This window comes from Spermophilus citellus, assembly GCF_964194105.1.
Source record: "Spermophilus citellus genome assembly, chromosome: 15".
In the NCBI taxonomy this organism is placed as follows: Eukaryota; Metazoa; Chordata; class Mammalia; order Rodentia; family Sciuridae; genus Spermophilus; species Spermophilus citellus.
The window spans coordinates 92,813,568-92,838,536 of record NC_138195.1 but is presented as its reverse complement, the minus strand read 5'-3'; the positions used below and the strand labels follow the sequence as shown (position 1 = coordinate 92,838,536).

The 24,969-nt window shown below is 44.9% G+C and overlaps 1 protein-coding gene across 4 annotated transcripts in view; it reads right to left on the bottom strand.

The window, feature by feature from the left end:
• The window catches only part of DOCK1 (dedicator of cytokinesis 1), a 458,484-nt gene that overhangs the window by 163,551 nt on the left and 269,964 nt on the right, over window positions 1–24,969 (bottom strand). For all 4 annotated transcript variants that reach the window (XM_081267092.1, XM_081267094.1, XM_081267093.1 and 1 more), the window contains exon 28: window positions 1,194–1,295. In XM_081267092.1, coding sequence (XP_081123218.1) covers window positions 1,194–1,295 — 102 coding nt within the window. The remainder of the gene's footprint in view (window positions 1–1,193; window positions 1,296–24,969) is intronic.

Below are 24,969 nucleotides of genomic sequence, written 5' to 3'. Positions count from 1 at the left end.
AAATTATTAACTGGAATCTTTACTTTGCAGGATGGGTAATTCTTCTCATTCTGAAAACTGTTATTATTTAGCCTGGAATTTTATCTAAGAAATTATTCATTGAACTTCAAGTTATAACTATTCTTTTCATTGACCAAAGCAGGATATATGAACACATTTAAGATTCAATTATGGCACTACAAGCTGTAAATACAAAATCTGATTTCAATATGCCATGATTTAACATGAATCCTAGTAAAAAATGTGATATATATCCCATATTTGAATATGCCTCTACTATAAACTATTCATTAATAGTCAAAGGAAACCAAAAGACACATACAGGCAAACAGGCATGCTTTCTTGTACCCCGATTTTTATGTAAGGGAAATTGCTATGATGTTGAGGTATAGGTTCATTTTTATTCTACTTAGAATTTTATCTACCTAACTACCTATCTATCTACCTATTGTGGCAACAATTTAAAAAATTGTCCCAGAAAAAATTCTTGGAGAAAAAAATCATAAAAATCATTTTCCTCTTCCCATCCCTTTATCCGGTAGATGTCACACACAGAGAATCCCATTGTGCACACCCCAGCAGGTTTGCTGTACTGCGCAGGAACCCGTGGGCAGTCTATAGGAGCTGATCCCGAGAGTGGAATCCTGGAGCTCGTGTGGATGTCTGATCGGGAGCTCTGCCAACAGGACTGGCTGCAGCTTCTTGCAGGATACCCACCATATGGCAATGGACTTTCAGGTCCCTGGGGAGAAGGCTCCGTCTCGATGAACTCCCTCCATGATACTTTTCCTAATTAAGTTGCATCATAGTTTCACTGAGGGTGACTAGAGAGTTATTTGGTGAAATGTTGTTGAGCATCCATGATTAGAGCTAATTAACAATGGTGTGCAGCTTAAGACTGCAAAGCCTGTCAGGCTTTGACCAGCCAAGAACGGGAGTCGATGACAGTCATCGCAGGAAACACCTCCAGCTGCCAACCCAAAGCTCATGAAAGGATGGACCAAAGAAGACAAGAAGTGGGTTCTCCAGGTCGGCAGTGGACACGAGTCTGCAGGTCAGGACTCTGGTCTTCTGAGGAACAAGGCTTTGGTGATACATCAATCACTCAGAGGCACATGCTTATGCACAAATCTATGTAAAATAGAAATACCAATACCATACAGACATGTAATAGTGGACGAAAGGACACCCACCACAACATCAGTCCTCATCTTCCCGAAAGTCTTGATCAGGTGAGCATAATGATAATCTTCCATTTGTCGTAAAATAGCTGTCATGCATGCCACGAAGTTCCCCTGCAAATGATCAGAAGATAGAATCAGAGAGGAGAGAGCAAAGGTTAGGAGAGTTGCTGTCAGTCTGGCATCTAAGCCATCCAGGAGAGGCAAGGGGGCTGCTGGGCCCTGCATCCTGCCAGGTCTTGCCCAAGGATGAGAGCACAGGATTGGTCCATTTCAACCTTGAGATTTTTGGAAGGGGAATATATATATATTTTTCTCCCTGACTGCATTAAATGCCTCCTGACACGCGGTTGTCCAGACTGGAAAAACAAACTTCAAATGTTTTTCTATTAAATATGCAAAGATTAAAGAAAAGATAAAAATCAAGGTCACTTGTGTTTTGTGCCTTCCTGGCACTTGCTGCCCTCATCATCAGGCACCCTGTGTGCATGTCCCCTCCTCTTGGGCCATGGCAGAGAGAGATCTTTTATTGCTCAAAATCTGCCTGTGTCCCCCTTGGCCAATTTGGAGGCAATCGCCACCGACTCCGCAGTGAGTTATGGTCCAATTCTCTTCCTGGGGAAGATCGGTGCGAGGAAAGCGGGCTCACCGGAATGTCAAGTGAGAGAGTTGGAAATTTCTCATATCAGACAGAGCTGGTTGCAAAGGGGAAGGAGGAGGAAAGAAGAAAACAGCAAATAAAATCAAGACATGGAGAAGGTAAAGAGTCAGAGCAGTAAGCAAGGAGTGAGCCAGGGTGTAACTGTGGGTGTGCAGGTGCCCGTGTGCGTGGGTGGGTACCTACTGGGGGCGTCTCACTGCAATTCCCACTCCCACGTTGGGAGCTAAGGACCCTGAATTGTCTTCCTTACTTTTAAGTGTGTGTCCCTAAATTAAGGCATTTTAAGAAACACAGACCATATATTTCCTCCCACTAAACAAGTACAAGCTTAGTACAAGTATAGAGCAAGGCATAGTTTATAACATGTCCCTATTTTCCCCCTAATAAATGAGTGCCTAAATTGTGTTCTTTTACCAACCCAACTTTTTCCAGCCACCTATCCGAATACCTAAGTGTCTGCTCTATTAATTGGGAATATGCACTCCACAGTGAAACGCTAAAGTCCAATACTTTCTGCAATCCATTTTTGTATCTATAGTATATGCACATGCTTCCAAACGAGTCCTCGAAGGATGCATTACACAAATTGAACAAATACAATAATGATGATATGGTATCTTCCAGTTGCCCAGAAATATAATTTGTGAATTATGATAATTGCTGAGATTTAGGTTCCAAGTTGGTAGTGTTCAGGGAAAGAGCTACATAATACTTGTTTTGCATTGGAGGAAGAATTAGTAAAAATGGTAAAATGTCTATTTATGAATATGAACTTTTGAAATTCGTAAATATTTGGCATCCCACTGAGCTCAAGAACAGTTGCATTGGTATCCTGCCTTCTGTTCATGAGATGCCCTCCTTTGGACAACTGTGAGACTGCATGTGGACCATGCACTGTGCTCGGACTGTGAGTACCAGGACCTTGTTTCAGCATGGGGTGGACTCTCTGAACCCATTCTACAGGCTGTGGGATTGAGGCTCAGAGGCTGCAGACTCTGGAAAGGAAGTGGCCACAATGGCTGTAAAACCAGCATTCCAGGGCTCTAGGGTGGGGGCTCTCTGGATGAGCTCATTTCTTTCCCTCTTATCCATATGTACAAATGAATTCTTTCTCTGAGAAATCTGAAGCTACTGCTGACAGCCAACAGGAGGTAGACAGTCAGGAGAAGATGAAGAAATGTCAGGCCTCCTCAGGACCGTGCCCTAAACTCTACCTTGAAACGCCATTGGTGACCTAGTCTCCTCCCTGTGAGATGAGGAGCTTTTCCTGAGCACGAACACACCTGTATCAATCCAGGTGAACCTGGAAAGTGCTGGAAGTAATCTCTGCATGCCAACACAGTTCACCCATGGAGACGCTCACAGTGGAACGGCTATCTTTGACCAGAGGTACAAACCAAAGTGCAAAATACCAAGTCACAAACAGAAAGAAAAGAGGCCCCTGGGAGGTCTTGAGATGCTGAGGGCATGTGCTCAGAGAAGCACCAGGGACAAGAGTCAGCACCTCTGGAGTCAGGCCCAGTGACCAGAGGGCGACGTGGACAGGCTTGATCCAGAGAGGATCCAGGCACTGCGTGGCCAAGAGTGGGCAGCGACGCGGTACCAGATGTGAAAAATGAAGTCAGACCAACAACATCCAGAGAGCAAGGCCTGGGGAGGCACATGCGGCCAGGCTGAACCTGTGCAGGCCGCCCACCGACAGGCGTTGGAAAGGCCCAGCGAGGGCAGAAGGGTAGGCACCACCATGGGCGACAGGAGGCCTGCCAGCACAGCACATGCAGCAGATGCACCAACAGCCACTGTGCTCTTTGGTCTTGCTTTTCCTAGAGGAAGGGCGTTCTGCCATCTCAGCGCTTCTCTGTGTTGGTGCCTGTGGCCTCACTTGGAAAGTGGTAACGCCTCTGGAAGTCCACAGAAGGGCTCCCCGACCTCCCTCATGTTGGAAATGGAGCTCCATCTTCCAGGTATCGGTACTTTTTTTGGCACTAAGGATTGAACTCAGGGGTGCTTAGCCACTGAGCCTCATCCCCAGCACTTTGTATTTTTTTAATTTTGAGATAGGGCTGGCTTTGAACTCCTGATCCTGCGGCCTCAGCCTCCTGAGCTGCTGGGATTCCAGGTGTGCACTACCACACCAGGCCAACGTACCCACGTGGGTACTTTCATAAGGTAAGCATTGCTGACGCCATGGAGTCCACTGTCCCTGGGAGTGCAGCAGAAGCCTGCACAGCGTCCCTGTGGTTGCTAAGCATGGGTAAGCCAGTGCCTGCAGAAGCTGAGCTTGAGATCAGTCATTTGTTAGGAACAAAAATGGGGAAGAACTGTGAGAAGATATCTTGAATCCTGCAGATGCAGAAGAACATTAGTATCCTCAATGTTTTAATGGATTTATTGTAAATGCACTTAGTAGTCATGGGGAGGCTTTATTTTTAAATGACAGGTAGACTGGCAGGTAGGCTGGGGGTGAGCCATGGTGCAGAAACTGTCCTGTACATGAGCCTGGGGACCCGGCTCCAGCCCCAGCCCCTGAGTAAAAATAATTAACTAAGTAAAAACAAGACCTATTCCTATGACTTCAAAGCAATGCAAAGTAAGGGCAGAGAAGTCAGGATGCACTTGCAGAAAATTTCAAAATCAGGACATCGAATGCTTAATAAACAAAAAATGTGAACCTCATTAGTAATCAGAGATGAAAATGATATAGCATTATTTGCCTGCCAAAATAGCAAAGAAGTGTTTAAGTGATGATAATGGTAGCAAGGGAGCAGGGAATGAGGACTCTCATACGCTGCTGGTGGGAGCATAAATTGCTATAACCTTTTTAAGAAGCGATTTGGCAAAAGTCTTGGAAAAGTCTTGGAGAAAACACTCATCTCCTCAATAATTCTACTTCTAATAACCCACCAGAGAAAGCAATTTGAAATAGGAAATTTTAAGCGCAAAGATGTCCATTGCATCACGGAAAATACCTAGGTATTCAAGGGAAGAAATTGTGTAAGTAATAGGAACTTTGTAGGTTGCAGGATGAAATACAGAATGCCCACTTCCAATTGAATTTCAGACAAAGAACAAAAAATAAATATGTCCCAAACACTGCACTGGAAACATTGCACGGGATACACATACATTGGAAAGAAATTGTCCACCTGAAATTCAAGTTGAACTGGGTGTCCTGAATTTTTAATCATTAAATCAAGTAATTGTGCCACAGTGTTTCAGTGAAATATCGTACAATCATTAAATATTAACCATACAAAGTGAAACATTTTAATGACATTAAAAGATATTGAAAGAACAAAAAATGGACAAGGACCAAGAAACTGAGAGGAGAAGCAACTGAAGTCAAGGGAACTCTTGAAGCTGCAAAGTGGAGGACTGGTCGCTGGGCACGGTGGGCCACACTGTAATATACAATGACTCAGGAGGCTGAGGGAGGAGGATCACAAGTTCAGGTCAGCCTCAGCAACATGTGAGACCCCATCTCAAGATTAAAACAATAAAAAGGGCTGGGGGTGTAGCTCAGGGTTAAAGTGCGTCTGGGTTTAATGTACAGTATTGGGGGGAAAATTGATTCCGAAAGTAAGGCTGCATGTGAAGAAGACAAATGGCCCCCGCTCACTTGTAAGCAGAAGGCACAGAGGGTGCCTGACACAACGAAAGAGAAAAGCTGGCTTGCAGATACCTAGGGATAACAAACCTATAATAAATGCCTCATTCTCTCCTCGGCTCACCTCCCAGCATGTCAGCAAGAAGGTTAGGACAAACTCCCACTTTGACCTCAGTCACACAGTAAACAAGAGCACAAGACTAGTCTTAGGGGAAACTGACCAGCCAAAGAACAAGCCAGTAATACTGACCACTGGGTTCTGACAGCCACCCTTCCTCGTAGGCTCGCCTTGTAAGGCAGCACCAGCCTCAATGTGTGGGGTAAGCTCTGGGAGGCAGAAGGTCTGATTCAGATACCAGGGCCTCATGTTCAAAGTTCACAGATCATTAATACATAAAAACAAAACCAGAGGAAATAAAAAATATTCAGAGCATGTAAGAGAATTTAAAGAACTGCAATTATTACCTTTGTATATATGAGATTATATCAATGAAACAAGAACATCATGTTATAAAAAAGAAAAAGGAAAAAAATAAAGGAGTCTCAATTTTAAATCAGAGTATCTGAAGTGTGTAAGCAGAAATAAACATTAAAATAGAAGTTTGGGAAGAAAAAAACTAATAAAATCCTCCAGAAATATAACAAAATCACCAACACACTCAAAGAGAAAGAGAAAGAATTCATTGAAGATATATTAATTATCTAATAAACAGGAATCTCAGAAAGAAAGAACAAATAAGAAGATGATTAAAAGCTATTTTTACAAAATGATAAAAGATCTACATTTATCAGGTTGCAGAATACAGGATTAAAATACAACAACCAATTTTCCTATACACTACCAATGGCCAATCCAAAAATGAGTCTCAGAAGATAATTCCACTAAATCATCAAGAATAATAAAATAGGAATATGAAAGAAAATTTACATTGAATATTGTTAATATCAAAAATATTGTTGAAAGAAATTAAAGACGGTTTAAATCAATGGCAAGATGCCCTATGTTCATGGATTAGAAGACTCAATATTGCTGGGAGAACAATGCTCCCAGACTGATCTATAGATTCCTTACACTTCCTATAAAAATTCCAGCTGAATTCTTTGCACAAACTGGCAAGCCAGTCACAGAAGTCCAGATAATGTGTGGCTGCATTTCTAAGAACGTCCAGAAAAGGTGAACCTATTGAGACAGTAACTAGGTTAATAATTAACTGGGGATGGGGGCCTGGGGAGAATGGGAAGTGGCTGATAAAAGGTCAGGTTCCCTTTCGGGGTGATACAAATGCTCTAAAATTAACTGTGCTAATGAACAACTAGGTGAATGTACTAAAAAGTATTAAATTGGGCACTATAAATAGATGAATTCAATTTTACATGAGATATATATCAAGAAACTTAAATTTTTAAAAAATAAAAATTGATTAATTAAATGATATAGTGTTACTTGTAAGGGGATGCATATTCAGAACAAAAGGCCACTGAGAGTCAGCAGTACCTGGGTGAGAGGACCAGGGATGAAACAGTGATTCAAAACAGTCTAGAGAGGAAAAAGGAAGCGAAAAGCCAAAAGACTTTGGCCACTGCACCTTGGGAATTGCCAATGGACAAGGCAGCACTGGGAATAGCTGATTTTCAGGGCAAATAGATCCACTTGCCTTTAGAAGCAATGGAACATACTATTTAGATGTAAAATCATCATCACGATAATGAAGGACTTGGGAAATTCCTTTCCAATTCTATAATCCCAATAAAATTGTTCTCTTACTTTATATTTGTTGAAAAAAAAAGAAGCAGTATTTCCCCAATGTTTTAATTTCCCACTTCATGTTTTCGTAGCAAAAGGAATTTCCTTAAAGCTACCTCAAAGCTCTGCTGGGACTGAGAGAGGCAGGGGGGAGCCTAAGAGCGCGGATCTCAGAAAGGCAGAGGACAGCCGGGCAGCAGAAAGACACAGGATGGTGCCGGCCACACACGCTGAACATCAAGAGCCCTGGCTGTGCCTTACAAAGTACTTCATCTGTTTTTGATTAAATATTTTATTAAGCATAAGACATCATTAAAAAGCCGAAATGGGTTCTCTTGCTAAAACTCAAGTTCAGGGAAAAACGAGTTTCTACTCGCATCAATCATCTGAGCTTCCTCCTTCCCCCGATGAGAACCAGGTGGGTGGGCTTCGGAGGGAGGAATGGCAGCACTCGCCCAGTGTTAAAAAGGAGTAGGGGATTGCAGGAAGGCAGGTGTTTTGAAATATGAGGCAAATACATAAGTGAACACAGATAATCTGTTATCAGATATTTACTGTGAAATTCCTGTTTATACATCATGTGAACACACAGAGTACGTGGCTGTTCATATAACGTATAAACAAGAAAACACTGGAGGGCTCTTTTCTCCTCTAAAGACAAACTCAGCCCCACAATGTCTTTATTCAATGTGTGGCTAATTTTTACTCATTTAATTTCCAAAATACTGTGATTTACTTATTTTATAAAGAACCGTAGCACGAGAAATGTTTGTAAAAAGAAGCTATACAAGGGTGAAAAGAGTATGGTTGATCAACTACATTAATGTCACCTATTAGCTATTTTAAACTCCCAGCAACAAAATTAAACCTGCATCTTAAATTTAAAATGAGTGCTTGGTTGAATTCACAAAATACCATTATCTCATATTATTCCAGATACTATAAGGAAAGAAATCTGATTTTAAAAACAAAATCAATGCCAATTTTACAGCAGCAGTAACTGCAGGAAGACATTGACAAGACATGACCCCAACAGGGCATTTAGATGTTAAGTTACCCATGATAATTATATGCTACTCATTCAATATAATAATCTAAACACATTAGGAGTGAATGATAAAAAGATGAAATTTAAAAATTACACTGCATGATATAATGAGGAATATATACTTTGTATACAATTTTTTGTTGTTGTTGGTTTTTTTTTTTTTTTTTTGGTTGTCAATGGACCTTTGTTTTTATTTATATCCGGTGCTGAGAATTGAACCCAGGGCCTCACACATGCAAGGCAAGCATTCTACCACTGAGTTACAACCTCAGTCCTGTATAAAACTTCTTAATATAGTTCATTCGGTACTTACAAAAGACAGAAAATAAAGCAGTAATTTTTACATTTTATTTTTATGAACTCGATAAATCAGGTGATATTAGAGCCTTAGAGTGTTTAAGATTCTCCAAGTCTCAGCTCTTGCTACACAGCATCAGTAAATACAACATAATGGACCTAGAGTCACAGCCATCACACCCTCCTCCTGCAGAAGAGGGAATCGAGAAGTCTACACACTTTTATAGTCAGCTTCTCCACCTGAAGGACATCATTACCATCAGGCATATAGGTCAAAGGTGACACTCAGGTAAAATGGAACATATGGATCATAAAAGCATATTGTGCTTGATTCTATTCTCATTGGTGATGTCATAGGGATGAATAATGTCACATACCAGGTGTTAAAAATAAGTAGTGGGGGGCTGGGGCTGGGGCTCAGTGGTAGTGTACTTGCCTGGCATGTGTGAGGCACTGGGTTCAATTCTCAGCAACACATATAAATACATAAATAAAATAAAGGTCCATCAACAATTAAAAATAATATTTAAAAAAAACAAGTAGTGGGGAGCTGGGGCTGAGGCTCAGCGGTAGAGCACTTGGCTAGCAGGTGTGAGGCATTGGGTTGGATCCTCAGCATCACATAAAAATAAACAAACAAATAACAGTGTTGTGTCCATCTACAACTATAAAAAAAGAATTAGTGAATTACAGGGGAGCAGATATTTTGAAATACGAGGCAAATATATAAGGGAACAGAGATAATCTACTATAAGGTATTTACTGTGAAATCCCTTTTTATACATTATATGGACACCCAAAGTTTATGGCTATATACCCCAGAGCTCTACATCACAATAGACCACCCAACAACACTTCTGCTTAAAACTAGCTAAGACCCGAGTGACCCGGGCAGTAAACACCTGAACCCTCACTTTCAAAACTCCTGACATGGAAGGGTGACTCAGTTTGTGGGGCCCCAGGAACAGCTGTGCAGGAGCAGGATGCCTCCAGCAGCCTGCAAAGCACAGCAAAGCACAGCAGAGGACACACCCCCGGGGGGCTGGTGCCCTTCCCTGTCATCTGGGTCTGCCCTCATCACAGCCTGCATTTCCGAGGAAAGGGGACTTGCACGTGTCATAAGAAACAGCAGAAAGCAAGATTCAACCTGGGGTGGAGTGAGGCCAAGTGCAGCTTAAAGCACGCGTACCATGAAATGGGCAGCCCTGAGGTCCAGGGGCGGGATGGATGAGAAAGAACCCCCCAGAGGTTTGAACACAAACAGAGCCCGCGCCAGGACGGCCTTCCAGATGCATTGAGGCAGAGGCACGAGGCTCCCCTGACCACACGTGGGCTGCTGGGACAGCCTGAGTGTCAAGGCAGACAGGGCAGCACATGGAGTGAGGCTAGACAGACACACAGCCAGGATGGGCAAAGGAATATAACATGGGGGTGAGGCTAGACAGATACATCCAGGACAGACGGGAAAGGCAACCTGCCAGCCAAGGAGTGGGAGGAAGAGGAGGTTGAGAATCCACCTGCTTCAGGCCTAAGGGAGTGGCAGATCCAGGCAGATCCCTCACGGACATGGAAACCCTGCAAGGAAAGGTCTTTCAGGACCAAGACCCTCACTCCACCTGAAAACACCGCCTCACAAGTTCCTGATGATGGTGGGGGCCTCCTGGTGAGATGGCTGCTAAGCACACACTGCCACTTATGAGGTATTTTTTTGGACAAAAATATGCAACCATGAGGAAGGGAAGAGAAACATGTGGCCAGATCCCTGGCCTGGATGCTCTAACAAAAAGCCAATGGGAAAATTCCATCCGAAGTGGACATTATGTTAGGGAACCATTGTTAATTTTCACTGGTGTCACATTGCTGTCACTAGGTAGCAGAATCATTCTCATGAGATAATGTGTCAGGGGTCTGTGATGCAGCGTTGGACTGGCAACAGAAGAGGCTTCCTTGACACCTGGATGCACACCTATGGCAAGGGAGTTCCCGTAGAGTTTAATATGGCACAGCCCGGTTCCCAGAAGGTCCAGCAGGCAGCTGCGCAGGGTCACTGTAACCCTGCTCACATTCCTGTATGTATGGAGACTTCAACAATAAAGAGCTGAGGGAAAACCACATCTACACAGTCCAGGGAGAAGCGGACAGGACAGTCATCAAGACACAAGGCTGCCAGTGTTATAAAGGGATTAGCACAGACTGCCCAGGGCTTTCTCGTGAGAAGTGGTTACTTTCCATTCAAAGAAACTACCAAGGGACACAGCCACAGGGCTCTGAGCACTGATTTGGGTGTTTAAACTCATATTCCAGTAGCAGGAGCAGAGGAGAGATTTAAGCAGGAGTATTAACTCAGGACAATGTTGGGGAGGCTAAAATACAACTAAATGGAGGGCATATTGTTTCTGCAGGTGAAGCTTCTTCAATGTATGAGTGGTTGATTATCGGATAATTCACAGCAGGGATGTATTCTAGCCTTAACAGATACTCTGCAGGGGGAGTGCTACAAAAGAGTACAAATGTCCTTTTTTTTGGCCTTATCAAATATGTCTAAGATACATAGGTTCATGATACAAAAGTAATCTAGAAGCCAACACCAAGGGTTTCACAGGAGACAGGTGGAATGACCACCCAACAGGTTGCAAATACTGTATAGGGTACTGCAATTTAGCCTTCCCAAGCTTCAGTTCCCTCACCTGTAAAACTGGGATAATAAGTCTGTAGGATGGAATTCCTGAGAAGTTTGAATTGGGTATGAACTGGAGGATATGAGCACAGTAGCTGCCTAGGTAAGTGAGCCGTGGTGGTGACAACGGTGACGATGAATATAATACAAGGCCATACCAGAAAGAGTATTTCAAAATCACAGCAGCTTCTGAAACCCAGGAAACACTAAGGAGAATCCAATGAGACCTAAAGAAAGTGGAGGGGTATACCATGCTCATGGATCGTTAAGATGCAGCAGATCTGCAGTTTCCAAATGCCAGCTGCCATCTATGTAAAAACCAGCAATCCGATTCTAAACTCTATAAAAGAGAGCAAAACACAAAACAGCCAAGGCTATGTTCAACAAAGTCAAAGGACATACACTGCAGACTGTAAGACTTATCATAAGACCACAGATACCAAGAAGGTGCAGGACTGGGAGGAACAGACTCACAGAATAAGCAGCCTGACTACACGCAGACGGTGAGTTGACTGTCAACAATGGGGCCATTGTTATAGTCTTTCTAGCAAAAGGGCCAACATGGTTGGCCACCCAAATGAGAAGGAAAAGGGGGAGAGGAAGACAGGGAGGAAGGGTCAACCCATACAGCATACAAAAATCAGCACAAAATGCTTCAGACACCTGAATTTAAAACTCAAAACAATAAAACTCCTTTTAAAAAAATATGTAGCAGGAAAAGTCTGTGACCTTGGCTTAGGCATGCATTTCTTCTTTTTCTAACTATAACTTTTATTTTTGATTACATTTGAACCAAATTACTTCTGTTATTGCTATTTATTTATTAATTTTTCTTAGAAAACAAAAACAAAAAACACAAAAGAAAAAAATGACAAATTTATCTCAACATTAATAACTTTGGTCTTTAAAAGACTGTAAAGAAAGTAAAAAAAACACAGCTGCAGAATTGGAGATAATACTTACAAAACAAATATCTGACAAATGGTTTGTATGCAGTATTCAGTCTATCTAAAGAATGCTCGGAAATCAATTTTAAAAACTTGTAAAAAAAAATCCGCAAAAATTTTGAAGAGACATTTCACCAACCCAGAGACACAGATGGCCAAGATGCACATGAAAACACACTCAATGTCATTGGTCATTAGGAACATGGAATTAAACCAGGAGGAGACCACTATACACTTTTTAGAACCACTGATTCTTTTAAAAGGCAGGAAGAAGAACAATGGCAGCCCCCACACACACTGTTGGGCTGAAGAGGATGGCCACTGGGGAACAGAGTGTCCACCCACGAACAGTTAATTAGGTTCCTACTATATGAGCCAACCAACCCACTTTTGTGTATTTTTATGTATTTCATATGAAATAAAATCATATACCCATACAAAGACCTCTACACAAATTTTTGCAGCAGTTTTGTTTGTTATTGCCAAATGCTGAAAACACTCCAAATACCTACTTCCTAGGAAATGGACAAATTAACTAGGCAAATCCATATGGTGGATTATTATTCAAAAATAAGGGGTGTAAATTATTGTTCAGTCAGCACAGACAAATCTCCAACACACCGTGCTGAGTGAAAGAAGCCAGACACATAAAACTGTAGGAATCCATTCAAGGGAAACTCTACAAAAGCAGAATGAGACGGGGGAGGGGGTTAATGACAGTAGACCTGAGGGATGTTTTAAGGGGAAGGGAAATATTCCTATATTTGGTGGTAGTTACACAAATGGACATAAGGGTCAAAGTTCAGAACTAAAATGGATGGATTACTCAGTATAACTTCAAAAATATATGAAGAAGAAAATTTAAAAATCACAATTTCCCATAAGCCATGTGCATTTAAAATTGATATTCCAGGATTCCCTCCTCACTCTGACACATATATGGAAACGAACTACTTTCAGTTTCATTAATTGTTTAAATTTATTGCAGCTTTCAAGTGGTTTTATTGTTCATTCAGTATTACAAGTCTTCATTACTCTTGTTTTACACATTTTTCTTAAGTGTCCATGCCAATTTATTTGCACATGAACTTTAGAACCACAGTTTAAAATTTGAAAACAGCCCCATTGGGATTCAAATGGGAATTCCATTCCATTTTTGAAGGAATCCTGGCAGCTAACCATACAGCTTCCCACCCCTACTGCTCCCCCAACTGTTCCAGTCTATGTTCAGGCCACTGGGGGACACTTTGAAGTTTTTGTCAGATGAACCTTAAAGAGTTCTTCTTATTTTGGTTTCTACTGGGAGGAGTGCTTTTGTCAATAAGCTTTTAAGCATTCTCTTTTTCTTTCTATATTTGGGGAAACTATTGAATTTGGTGAGTGTATTTTATAACTAAACTTACGTGATTATTTTATTACTTTCAAAATTTTTTTTGTGGTTGTTGTCTTGCACTGGAGACAGTTTCTAAAGAAGTTCAACTAACCACTGTCAATCATCTCATGTTGTCTTTCCTAATCGCAGCCAGTCCTGTTGCTGTCTCCGGATGCACTTGGCAGACCAGCACCGTCCGGGCCATGTGGACTTACAGTGTCAGCCAGGCCTTGGCTTCCCCAGTGATTTCAGTGGGCATGCCCTTAGGGCTAATTCTAAAATGATCTTGAGTGATAGTTAAGATAGACCTTATGTATCATGTTAAGCAAGTTCCTAGCTCTTATGCAATCAGGTTCCAACACACAGGTCTCGAGTTTGATTACTGCAAAACGAGCAGATGGATAATTAAAGTGAGCATCAAACCACACGTCACATGGAAGCTCTTAAATTCCTACTAACAGGGTCAGAAGAGCACCTCAAAAGACATCATTATGAAACTCCAAGCTCTAATACAACAACCCTTAGGAGACTGACATCTCCCAAGCTCCCATGTGGCCCAGGGCCTGCCAGCCACTGCCTGGAGCCCCCTGAAATGACTTCCCATTGGATGGTACCCATGGAGGACAGGGGTGTCAGCAGCTGAATTTAAACATTACCTTTCCTAGTCAGAGCTGATGTTGATCAGTATTTTTACACACTATATGCGACCTGGCCTGGGGCCAGTGAACAGTCTTGGAATTGGTGGGTATAAATTGTGGATGCTTCACATCACATTCTGTGAAAAAAGATGTCCACTCAATAAGAAAAGTGCTAAGGTGGACATCAATTACAGACATACGGTAACGTATCCAGTGTCATGTAGACATTGTTCATATTTCCAGTTTCCACCTTATAACATGAAAATGTTATTAATACATAAAATATAAAATAATTTTACTTATGTATTTATAAATACATAAAGTATATGTCCCCTGTAGAAGGCTCCTCTTATTATGTTACATAGACATAATTTAAACACTAAAAGAGCCCATTCCACTGATTTTATCAAAATTTAAATCTCTTTATAAATTGCCAAATAGAAACTTAGCATTGTTCATAATGGTAACCATCATAATTTTAATTAGAAAATATAAAACATTCTCTATTAAGATTAATCTGCTTGAACAAAATCCACATGTTTTACAGATTTTTAATTTATGATTATGTTGACATCTCAGCTAAATGTCCCACACATAAAATTACAAAGGTGTCCTAACAGATCAGATCAATCTCCTTTTACCTGAACCCAAAACCCCATTCACAAGTCCTAGAGAAGATGCAAATTTGAAGTCACTTTGTAACAGATGTTCAGTCAAGATTTTTTTTTTTTTATTAGTCTTGCTTAGACAAGATCGCAACAGCATGTAGAAGGTAAACCCACAAAGTGGTAGGATAATGACTAATTTTAATTACTTTCTAGAATCACGACTTGTTTGCAAAATTGAGTATGGTTTTCACAAGCTAATTATCAGGCTATACAGTTAAAAGTGTACAGCATGATGTGTTTCTCACTCCTGTCTAACCAAAGCTTACAGGATAATGACACAGAGCCCGTGTGTGTGTGTGTGTGTGTGTGTGTGTGTGTGTGTGTGTTATTTAAATCAGCTGCTTTGGTGTCATACAGGGGCTAAAAGCAAAAAATCTAGGCTTATGAGTTAAATAGAGAAAGTCAATAGAAGGCATTTGGGTGAAAGAATCAGACACCTCAACAACACTGCATGGAAGTTCTGGCAGAAATATCACCACAGCCACTATCGTACATAAAAAGAAAACCTGCAGCAGTGATGTTCAGGCCACACAGCCACCGTATGATGCTCAGCCTCACCTCCGGACTCCACCCCACTCCCCTCATTACCCTAGTCACACTGCCCAGGGCAGGATCCTTGAACTGGCCATCTGTACCCTTTAGAAGCTGGCTCTACCACAGTGCTCTTAGAAGCCTCCTCCCCGAGGCCATCTGGCTCACCTTCTCCCCTCCTGCACAGCTTGGCACCAAAGTCTCCTTTCCCAAGTGCCACAATGCCACTTCCACTTCCAACTGTAATGCACTTGAGCCCCCATTCTGGTTGCCCCATTCCTGGGGGGCACCTTCCTACAAGGGCACCCTCTGTCTACGTATCACGTGGCTCACCATCCCCCAACCCTCTGGAATACAAACTTCATGAGGTCAGGCACCTCCACGTTGCTTACCAGCAGACCCCGGGCCTGGAAGACAGCTCTCACCAGCGAGGCACCCACAGACCTGTGCACACCCTCTGCATGCAGGTACTCAGCCTCTTTTCCTTGTCCTGGAAACATTTAAAGCAACAAGAAAGAAGGCCTGACATAACCAGCGGGAAGGAAAACTCGTCAGTCTAACAAGGACTGTGACCCTAAACAGGAAACTTCTGCCGAGGAAGGGGGCTGTGCCTCTGATGAAGTTAGAGGTTCCATCTCTAGTCCTTTGGAAGACCCAAACCTATAGCTAAATGCACAGCTACCTCGAAAAATCAAAACTGGAACTAGCAGATGGTCCAGCAGGCCCACCACTGGGCAAAGAGGCACAGGGAACGAGATGGCCACATCAGGGAGATACCTGCTCTCTGATCCACCGAGGCAGTGTGCAGTAGCCCAGAGGGGGAACCAACCGAAGTGTCCATTAGCAGAGGAATGAAAAAGAAAATGTGGTCTATACCCACCATGGAATATGATTCAGTCATAAAGAAGAATGGAGTCACGTTATTTTCAGGAAAATGAACAGAAGTGGAGAGCACCATGTTAAGCCAAGTCAGTCAGACACAGAGAGGCAAGTTTCCTCTCATATGTGTGTGTGGGGGGGGTGGGGATTAAAAAGATGACCTGGAAGGAGGACAGGGAAGGCTGCAGGGCCAGCTCACCCTCTCTGCACCTGCTTCCTGCCGGACCCGATGGGTGCTCAGGACACGCTGAGGAAGCAGAACAGAGGCCCCGGGAACACGAGTGCAAAACGTGTGGCTGGGGGTGCCAAGCCTCCAGGGAGCTCTGGAAGACCAGCCCTGGCAGGACCTGCCTCTCCATTTGCCCTGCTGCCCCTGGAGCTCCTCACAGCAGCCAGGAGCCTCCCCCAGCAAGCGCATTTGTGAAGAGAGGGGGTCCAGGCCAGACCTGTGGAGGGACCAGGCGACAGCCTAGTGCAGCAGGTGAAGGGTGTGGTGAGGGTGTCACTCGGGCATGCTTAGAGCAGGACACCAGTGTGCGGGACAGGCTGAAGGAGTCAAGGTGGCCACCAGGGTCAGGGTCCTCCACTCACCACTCAGTAACAAGTACTTGCACCATCCTTTGCTGGAGGCCAAGTCCTGTGCCTGTGTGGGGCTCTAAATGGGAACGTGCCAGGTGTCTGCCCTGTCTAATGAGAAGGGACCTTCAAAGGAGCAATCGCACTCACTGTGACAGGGTCATGGTGGGGTGACTTGGTGCTGTGGGGACCATGATGGGCTACCTGCCAGGTGAGGGTGGGAATGGGGGATGAAGGTCCATCAGAAGCACAGCGTGGGCACAGTGGCAAAGGCATCAGGTTCTGACACCTGGAGCCACTGGTGTTCCTTCCAGGCTGGGCAGAGAGGCGAAGAGCTCCACAGAAGGGAGAGTGGAGGACCCGGGCTCTGAGGAGCTCCGAGTCACCTGGCCTGGTGGCCCGGGCTCTGAGGGGCTCTGAGTCACCTGGCCTGGTGGCCCGGGCTCTGAGGAGCTCCGAGTCACCTGGCCTGGTGGCCCAGTTTCTGAGGAGCTCTGAGTCACCTGGCCTGGCTGACCCGGGCTCTAAGGAGCTCCGAGTCACCTGGCCTGGCTGACCCGGGCTCTGAAGGGCTCTGAGTCACCTGGCCTGGCTGACCCGGGCTCTGAAGGGCTCTGAGTCACCTGGCCTGGTGGCCCGGGCTCTGAGGGGCTCTGAGTCACCTGGCCTGGTGGCCCGGGCTCTGAGGAGCTCCGAGTCACCTGGCCTGGTGGCCCAGTTTCTGAGGAGCTCTGAGTCACCTGGCCTGGTGGCCCGGGCTCTGAGGAGCTCCGAGTCACCTGGCCTGGCTGGCCTGGGCTCTGAAGGGCTCTGAGTCACTGGCCTGGCTGGCCCAGGCTCTGAGGAGCTCCGAGTCACCTGGCCTACCTGGCCTGGGCTCTGAAGGGCTCCGAGTCACTGGCCTGGCTGGCCCAGGCTCTGAGGAGCTCTGAGTCACCTGGCCTGGTGGCCCGGGCTCTGAGGAGCTCCGAGTCACCTGGCCTGGCTGGCCTGGGCTCTGAAGGGCTCCGAGTCACTGGCCTGGCTGGCCCGGGCTCTGAGGAGCTCTGAGTCACCTGGCCTGGTGGCCCGGGCTCTGAGGAGCTCCGAGTCACCTGGCCTGGCTGACCCGGGCTCTGAGGAGCTCCGAGTCACCTGGCCTGGTGGCCCGGTTTCTGAGGAGCTCCGAGTCACCTGGCCTGGTGGCCCGGTTTCTGAGGAGCTCTGAGTCACCTGGCCTGGCTGACCCGGGCTCTAAGGAGCTCCGAGTCACCTGGCCTGGCTGGCCTGGGCTCTGAAGGGCTCTGAGTCACTGGCCTGGCTGGCCCAGGCTCTGAGGAGCTCCGAGTCACCTGGCCTGGTGGCCCGGGCTCTGAAGGGCCCGGCTGGCAGCACTAGCTCTTCTAGTGTCTCACCCCCCCTCAGACATCAAGAGGTGACGGTAGGCAGGTTTGGAGAGAAGAGCTCCGTCCACATTTCTGTGCCTTCAGTCTCCTGGGTCTTAGGCATCATCACTCTGCTTGGAAATGCAACCTCCTGTAGCCCAGGAGCAGGCTCAGGGCGTCAGGAGGCACCTGCCCATCAGGGAAGCCTGACAACTCTGGAAGTCACTAAAATGAGCACTCTCTGTACTAATTCTTATGAATAGCAGTTTTAACTTGTTTTTCAATTTGTATACTCCTGCACCCAAATTCCCTTCCTGGCAAAAGGGTGCTTCCAATTTTGTAAGCTATGAATCCAATGCTGGAACTCGGAAGGCTAATTTCCCCTAATTATTCCAAAGCAACCCCAAGCTGCCTGGATGGAATCCTTTGGTGTGAAGTGTAGATGTAGACATGACTAAGGACCTTTTGGTGGGTGCTGGAAGTCTGGGGCAACAGGCTGGCTAAAGACTATAAAGGACAGAGCGGGTTCTCTCACATCCCACAGGATGTCACTTCTCGGAATCTAACGGGGGGAAGGAAGCTCAGAGAGATATCAAGACCCAAGCCAGGCCCTGCCATGGCTGACTGTCCTCTCCCTGCTGCTCTGCAGGGCACTTCCTGTGCCTAGAACCTACGCCTCCCTGGCCAAGCAGGGAGCTCGCTGCTCGATCAGCTAAAACGTCTTCATTTTCTGTCTTTACTAATAAAACAAACAATTATGAAAAAAATTGTCAGTTTAGTACTTAGAAAATTTAATTATATGGGCTGTGTGTAACAAATTAGAATTCTTGTTCTCCTCATAAACTGCATTCTCCGTTCCTGACATGTGATAATGTATGATTTCTAAACATCTTTGCTCAGATTTACTGGTGGGAAAAGAAAACAATTAATTGGTAGGAAATGTGAATTTGGGGATATATTTTTAAAAACAGATTTTATGCATACCTAGTAAGTTAATGAAAAGTAGATTGCACACTGGCGTGGACAGAGGGGAGTGAAGGGGACAGACAGGGATGGGATTGGAAGGACAGGTGAATAAACCAGACTGCACTCTCCTACGTTCACATATGAACACGTGACCAGTGAAACTCCACATCATGTACAGCCAAAAGAGCGGGAAGTTCCATTCCACGTAGGTATGATAGGTCAACATACATTCTATTGTCATCTATATCTAAAAAGAAAAAATTTAAAAAGGGGAAAAAAAGAAAAGTACATTGAAAAAGTAAAGGTGGCTTTCTGGTATTAGCCAAAGTTGGTTTTCCTGTACCCACCGAAAGGTCCTTAGTCATATCCAATATCTATATCTTTATATCTTGATCTATACCTTTATACTGTATCTAATATCGTTTCTCATTTAATGAGAAAGTGTAACATTTCCTCTCTTTTCTGAGAGCCCAGGGAACATAATCAGATCTGCTCTGTACTTCAACATTCTTCCATTCTGTGTCGAAAGGGAATTTTACTGCAGGGGCTCTTCCTTGTGCTGACTCCCAGATTCCTACCTATATGTCCACTCAGTACTTTATTCCATGTCTAACATATTTAACATCAGTATTTCTAATCATTCTTTCTTCATCTTAAATAACATGGTTCCTAATTGTCTCTGGATATGATTAAAACAGAGTCTTGTCAAGTAGGCGTTGACTCATAGACAAAACTCCTATCCAGACAAATAAAGGGATGAATTTTGAAGGAGCGTGTACAGGTAAAGCCAAAATATGGTCACAAACATGAACCCAAGGAAAGAGTGACCTCTTCTTTTACTGTGAATTTATCACGTGTTTTGATCAGTTATGTAGCATAAGCCCTGCAGCTAACCTAGCAGAAGTGGCCCCGGCGAGTCCTGCTCATCCAGCAGCACCCCCCACCCCATACCGTCCTTTCCCTGCTGGGTGAGACAAGAGACAAAGCTGCACCCTAACTCTCCCCGTCCATAACAGGTAGCACAGTCCGATACTCCCTGACCTCATTCCTCTCTACATAGAAGAAGACAGCGACCGACTAAGAGAAGACGCTGAAGAGAACAGACCAATACCATGAAAGATGACACTGTCTTATACAAGCATCACCTGCCAAGGAGCCAAGGATTCCCCTACAGCTCAGAGCTGATGTGTTATGTCTTTCCATTGTTCCTGGTGAAGAAGAGCGTTGGCAGTCTACTTCATATGCAGAAATTGAAAATACATTACCAAAATGGAGTTATCAAGCTCAAGGAAATCCTCAGTTAAATACTACCATGCCATTAAGTTAAAAGGCATTAAAAGATAATTTTAATGGGACTAATTGATTTTTAACTTTCTAAACAATAAGTCCATACAGTTTAATAGTTAATTTGCATTTGTACACATTTCTAAGCCACCGTCTTTCAAAAACTCCTTGAAAGATGATGAACTGTGTGGTTCTACCTTTTTTTTTTTTAACAGATTATTAGACTGTATAATCAAACATCCTATAAACTCAAAGACGTTTCCAGTGCTGACTTCTTAGTTGTGACACCCTGCTTAACACCAGGTTGTTTCAACAGGGCCTGAGAGGGGCACATCAGAATAGGTGATACAATTTTCAATTCTTTTCTGTAAATTTAAACTGTCAGGGTAATTTTTTACAAAAATAGCAGAAATGAAATATTGAAAAAAAGAGATTCATCTCCTGTGAGAACTTATGATGTCAGGATGACAATTTGACAATGATAAAAGCATTTTGTTAAAAGCCTCAATAAAATAAAGAAACTGGTGTTTTAAAAGAGGTATTTAAATCCCACAAACCTGGTACGCTAAGCACTTCTTGCTCCTGCAAGCTTATCTTCAGAGACAGCAAACAGCAGTGACAGTGACGTAAGGGTTGTCTCAGAGATGCGCAGCGCGGGTGAGGAAAGAATGGTGGGAGCTTTACACAAGGACTTTTAGACTGGCCATTGGTCGGCATTAATCCTGATTCAAAATACATGCTGGACTTTCAGCGTGTATAAAACTTGACATGGGTCAGCCTCCCGGGCTGGTCCTGGGACCTCAGGCCCTGTGGCCTTCCTCCCTGCACCCAGGTGGAGACAGAAAGGAATGAAGATCCTGATCAGGTCGCATGAAGGTAAGGAGGCTCTGTCCAGCTGCCCCCCAACCACAGCATGGTCACCCAGCAAGTGCACTCACACCCCCAGCACCCCCGCATCATCGCCCCCTCCCGAGGAGGCTGACACCTCTAGAAAGACCAGCAAAGGATGCAGAATGTCCTCTGAACGATTAGCATCAACATTTTTTAATTGCAGTTGCACTAAACTCTATATCATATGAAAGAAATGATGAAGAAAACCCACTCAAGGAACGACAAGGCATAAATCACAGGTTCCACTCAAGGGGGCACCTGGAGCCGCAGGCTGACTCCCAGTTCTCCTGTGACACCCCTTCCCTGAGGTACCCTGAGCTCTGTCCACAACAAGGGACACTTGACCTGGAGGGTGGACACTCTTTCTGGACATTCACGTTTTCAACAATTCACATCATTCACTGTGATTCCTGGAGCAGCAAATCAGAGGATCCAAGTGGCTGGTGCTGAAGGGAAGCCAGAGGGCCAAGGGGTCACAGGATTCCAAGCCCATCTGACCAGACCATGAGTCAAACCGTAGCCATCTCTGATATTGGAGACGTTCTCAACAGGGTGCACACATGCCTCTTACTCTAGCTTAACGTGTACGAGCATCATGCTGGGGCTGAGCATGCCAGGTAAGCGCTCTACCTCTGACCTACACCCCCGCCCCACCGTCCTGAAACAGGAGGTGATGGGAGCTTGCGGTCACTGCCATAAAGGCACAGTGCATACAGGGTGGCTTAGGTGACAACAGTGAACTGACTCAGTCTGGAGGCAGGGACTCCTACCTCAGGTGCCAGCAGGTGGACGTCTCTGAGTTCTCTCTCCTGGGATCTCTGATGGCCACCCTCCCGCCAATCTCCACAGGGTCATCTCTCTGTGCTCACCCCTGCGCCTCTTCCACTTCTCAGAAGGACACCAGTCAGATTGGCGAGGCCTCATTTTACCTGCACCACCTCTTTAAAGACCTCTCCAAATACAGCCATATTCCCCCAGAGGTTTTGGTGGTTAGGACCTCGACATATGGCTCTCAGGGAGGGAACACCACAATCCAGCAGATACAGGACAGTCCTATTTTTAGCACTGCTTGAATGTGGGTCACATGACTGGCATACTAAGTCATTTTTGTCACATAAATCATACCCATAATGCAATTTTTTGCAATTTTCAGTTTCGGCTCCTGCAAGGAACCTGCAGACCACATATGAAAAGCACCCTGAATGAAACCTTGCCCTGTTTTTATGATTTCTTCCAGTGTCTGACAATGATCTCACCCTAACTTGATGCAAGACCAATTGTTCGGTGACCTGTTTTTTTTTGGACTTTCCATAGCTAATAGAAAAAAAAATAACAGTTTCTGCTTGTACTTCTTTGGCTTATATATAGTCAACAAAACTAAATAATTTTAACACCATGGACAGGTGGTACAAGCAGATTGACCAGCAAACACCAGAGACTCTGAGCAAACACCCACCTGAACTTCCCCAAACCCTGTCTGCCCCCTGCCACCCTGAGGATGCTCAGGGCTCACACAGAGGGATAGTGACACCCCCAGACCCCACATCTCAGCGCCTGTTATGGCAAGGACATTTAAGAGCACTGGTTTTGGAAACTGAGTTTATGAATAGTTAAAAGAGAACAACTAAAACAAGATGGGGGTGGGGGGAGACAAGTTCTTTAAAGGCAGGAGAGAGAGGTTGATTGCCCCCTTCTTCAGGTGCCCCTGGGATCTCCACCCTCCTGTCCACAGGACTGAACTGGCCTTGGGCCTCTGCTGCTTCTCTATCCAACTCTCGGCTCCCCCCACAAACCTCTTCCTTCCCTCCTTAGCTGGGGTTGCCAGATTAAGTATAGGAGACCCCCTTAAGGTAGAATTTCAGATAAGTCTAGTGTAGATCCCAAAGATTTTGTGGGACATTCTGAAATCAAAAATGAAACTTTCATTGGGAATGAAACTTTGAGGTTCTATGTTTCTATTTTCCCAACTGCCATTATCACCTGCCATGTGTTCTGCCCAGTTGTTGCCAGAGCTTCCCTCCACACTCACCGCTGGCCTCTGGCTCTCTCCTCCCCCTACCCCCTGCCCGCCTCCAAGTCCTCAGTCCAGGAGCTCCCACAGGCACCTTCTCTGCCCTTCTCAGCTTCTCCACATTCTCTTGGCAAACTCAAACTTGTGTACATAAAATATCATGTCGATAGAGAAAGAGTGCCCATCTGCTCAGGACTACACAGGAACACACCACCCTGGTCATCCCAGGACACGGAAGTGGACTGAACCAGATGAAATCGCTGAACTTTTTTTCTGGAATTTCCCTCTAGTATTCTCAGCCTTTATCTTGAACCCATGTTCTGCACCAAAGAGTGCAAAAGGTCGAGGATCCAGAAATGTGGAGAGAGTCTCAGACCTGAGCTTCTACATCCAGAAGAGGACGACCCTGGGAACATGAAAAGTGCTGTGTGGGCGAAAGTCAAGGTGACAGCCTTTCTATACCTCCTCCAGGGTAGGCTGGGGCCCATGCTGGGTGACACAGAGCAAGGTGGGATGGGGAGAGGGATGGGGGAGCAGGGTGGCTCAATGGATGGAGGTCAGGCCTGGCACCGCTGACACATGGGCTGTGAAGGAGATTCCCTGCCACAAAATGCTACCAAATTAGCCCGCTGGGCTAGAGTAGCCACGTTCTCAAAAACACCAATGGAATGGTTGTTCTGTAGGGGAGAAGGGGAAATAGGAGCTGATGTTTAATGGGTACAGAGATTTAGTCTTGCAAGATGAAAAGGGTCCTGAAGATTAGTTGCACAGAATTGCACATTATACATAACACTACTTCACTGCACGTTTAAAATGGTTAAACCAGACGCAGTGGCACAGTACAGACCTGTAATCCCAGTGGCTCAGGAGGCTGAGATAGGAGGATTGTGAGTTCAAAGTCAGCCTCAGCAAAAGCAAGGCAGTAAGCAACTTAGCAAGACCCTGTCTCTAAATAAAATACAAAATAGGGCTGGGGGTGTGGGCTTGGTGGCTGAGTGCCCTGGAGTTCAATCCCTGGTACCCCCTGCCCCCACCCCACCCCCCACCCCGGCAAAAAGGGTTAAGATGGCCAATTTTATGTTACATTTATTTTCCCACAATTAAGAACTTTAAAAAAAATGTGTGCTAGCATGGCAAGAGGTATCTGGGTCAACAAGAGGTGAGGAAGTTGATGGGGGCCATGCAGGGTGTTCACGAGGCCGCATGTTCACTGTCCTGGGACTTGTCGAGCACTGTATAGCTCAACACTTTGGTGCTACTTTCTTGTAAAAGGAAAAACCTCAGAACAAATCAGCAGACTCTACTGAATGTAGAGAACTAAATAAACAACATTTCAGAAGATAGTCCTGGGTCAGTTCAAATGTATCCCTTACAGAATTCAGGTGTTGCCCATGCAATGGTAGGCAGAGGTGATGATACTTGACCCCAAATGGGATTAAGGCACTTACAAAGGAGGCTTCGTGCAGTCTCTGCTTCACTTGCCCTTCTGCCTTCTGCCATGTGAGGACACAGTGTTCCTCCCCTCCAGAGGAGGCAGCCCTTGGGCACCATCTTGGAGTTGGCTGCAGCCCTCTCCAGACAACTGAACCTACCAGCACCTTGATCTTTAACTTCCAGCACTATGAAA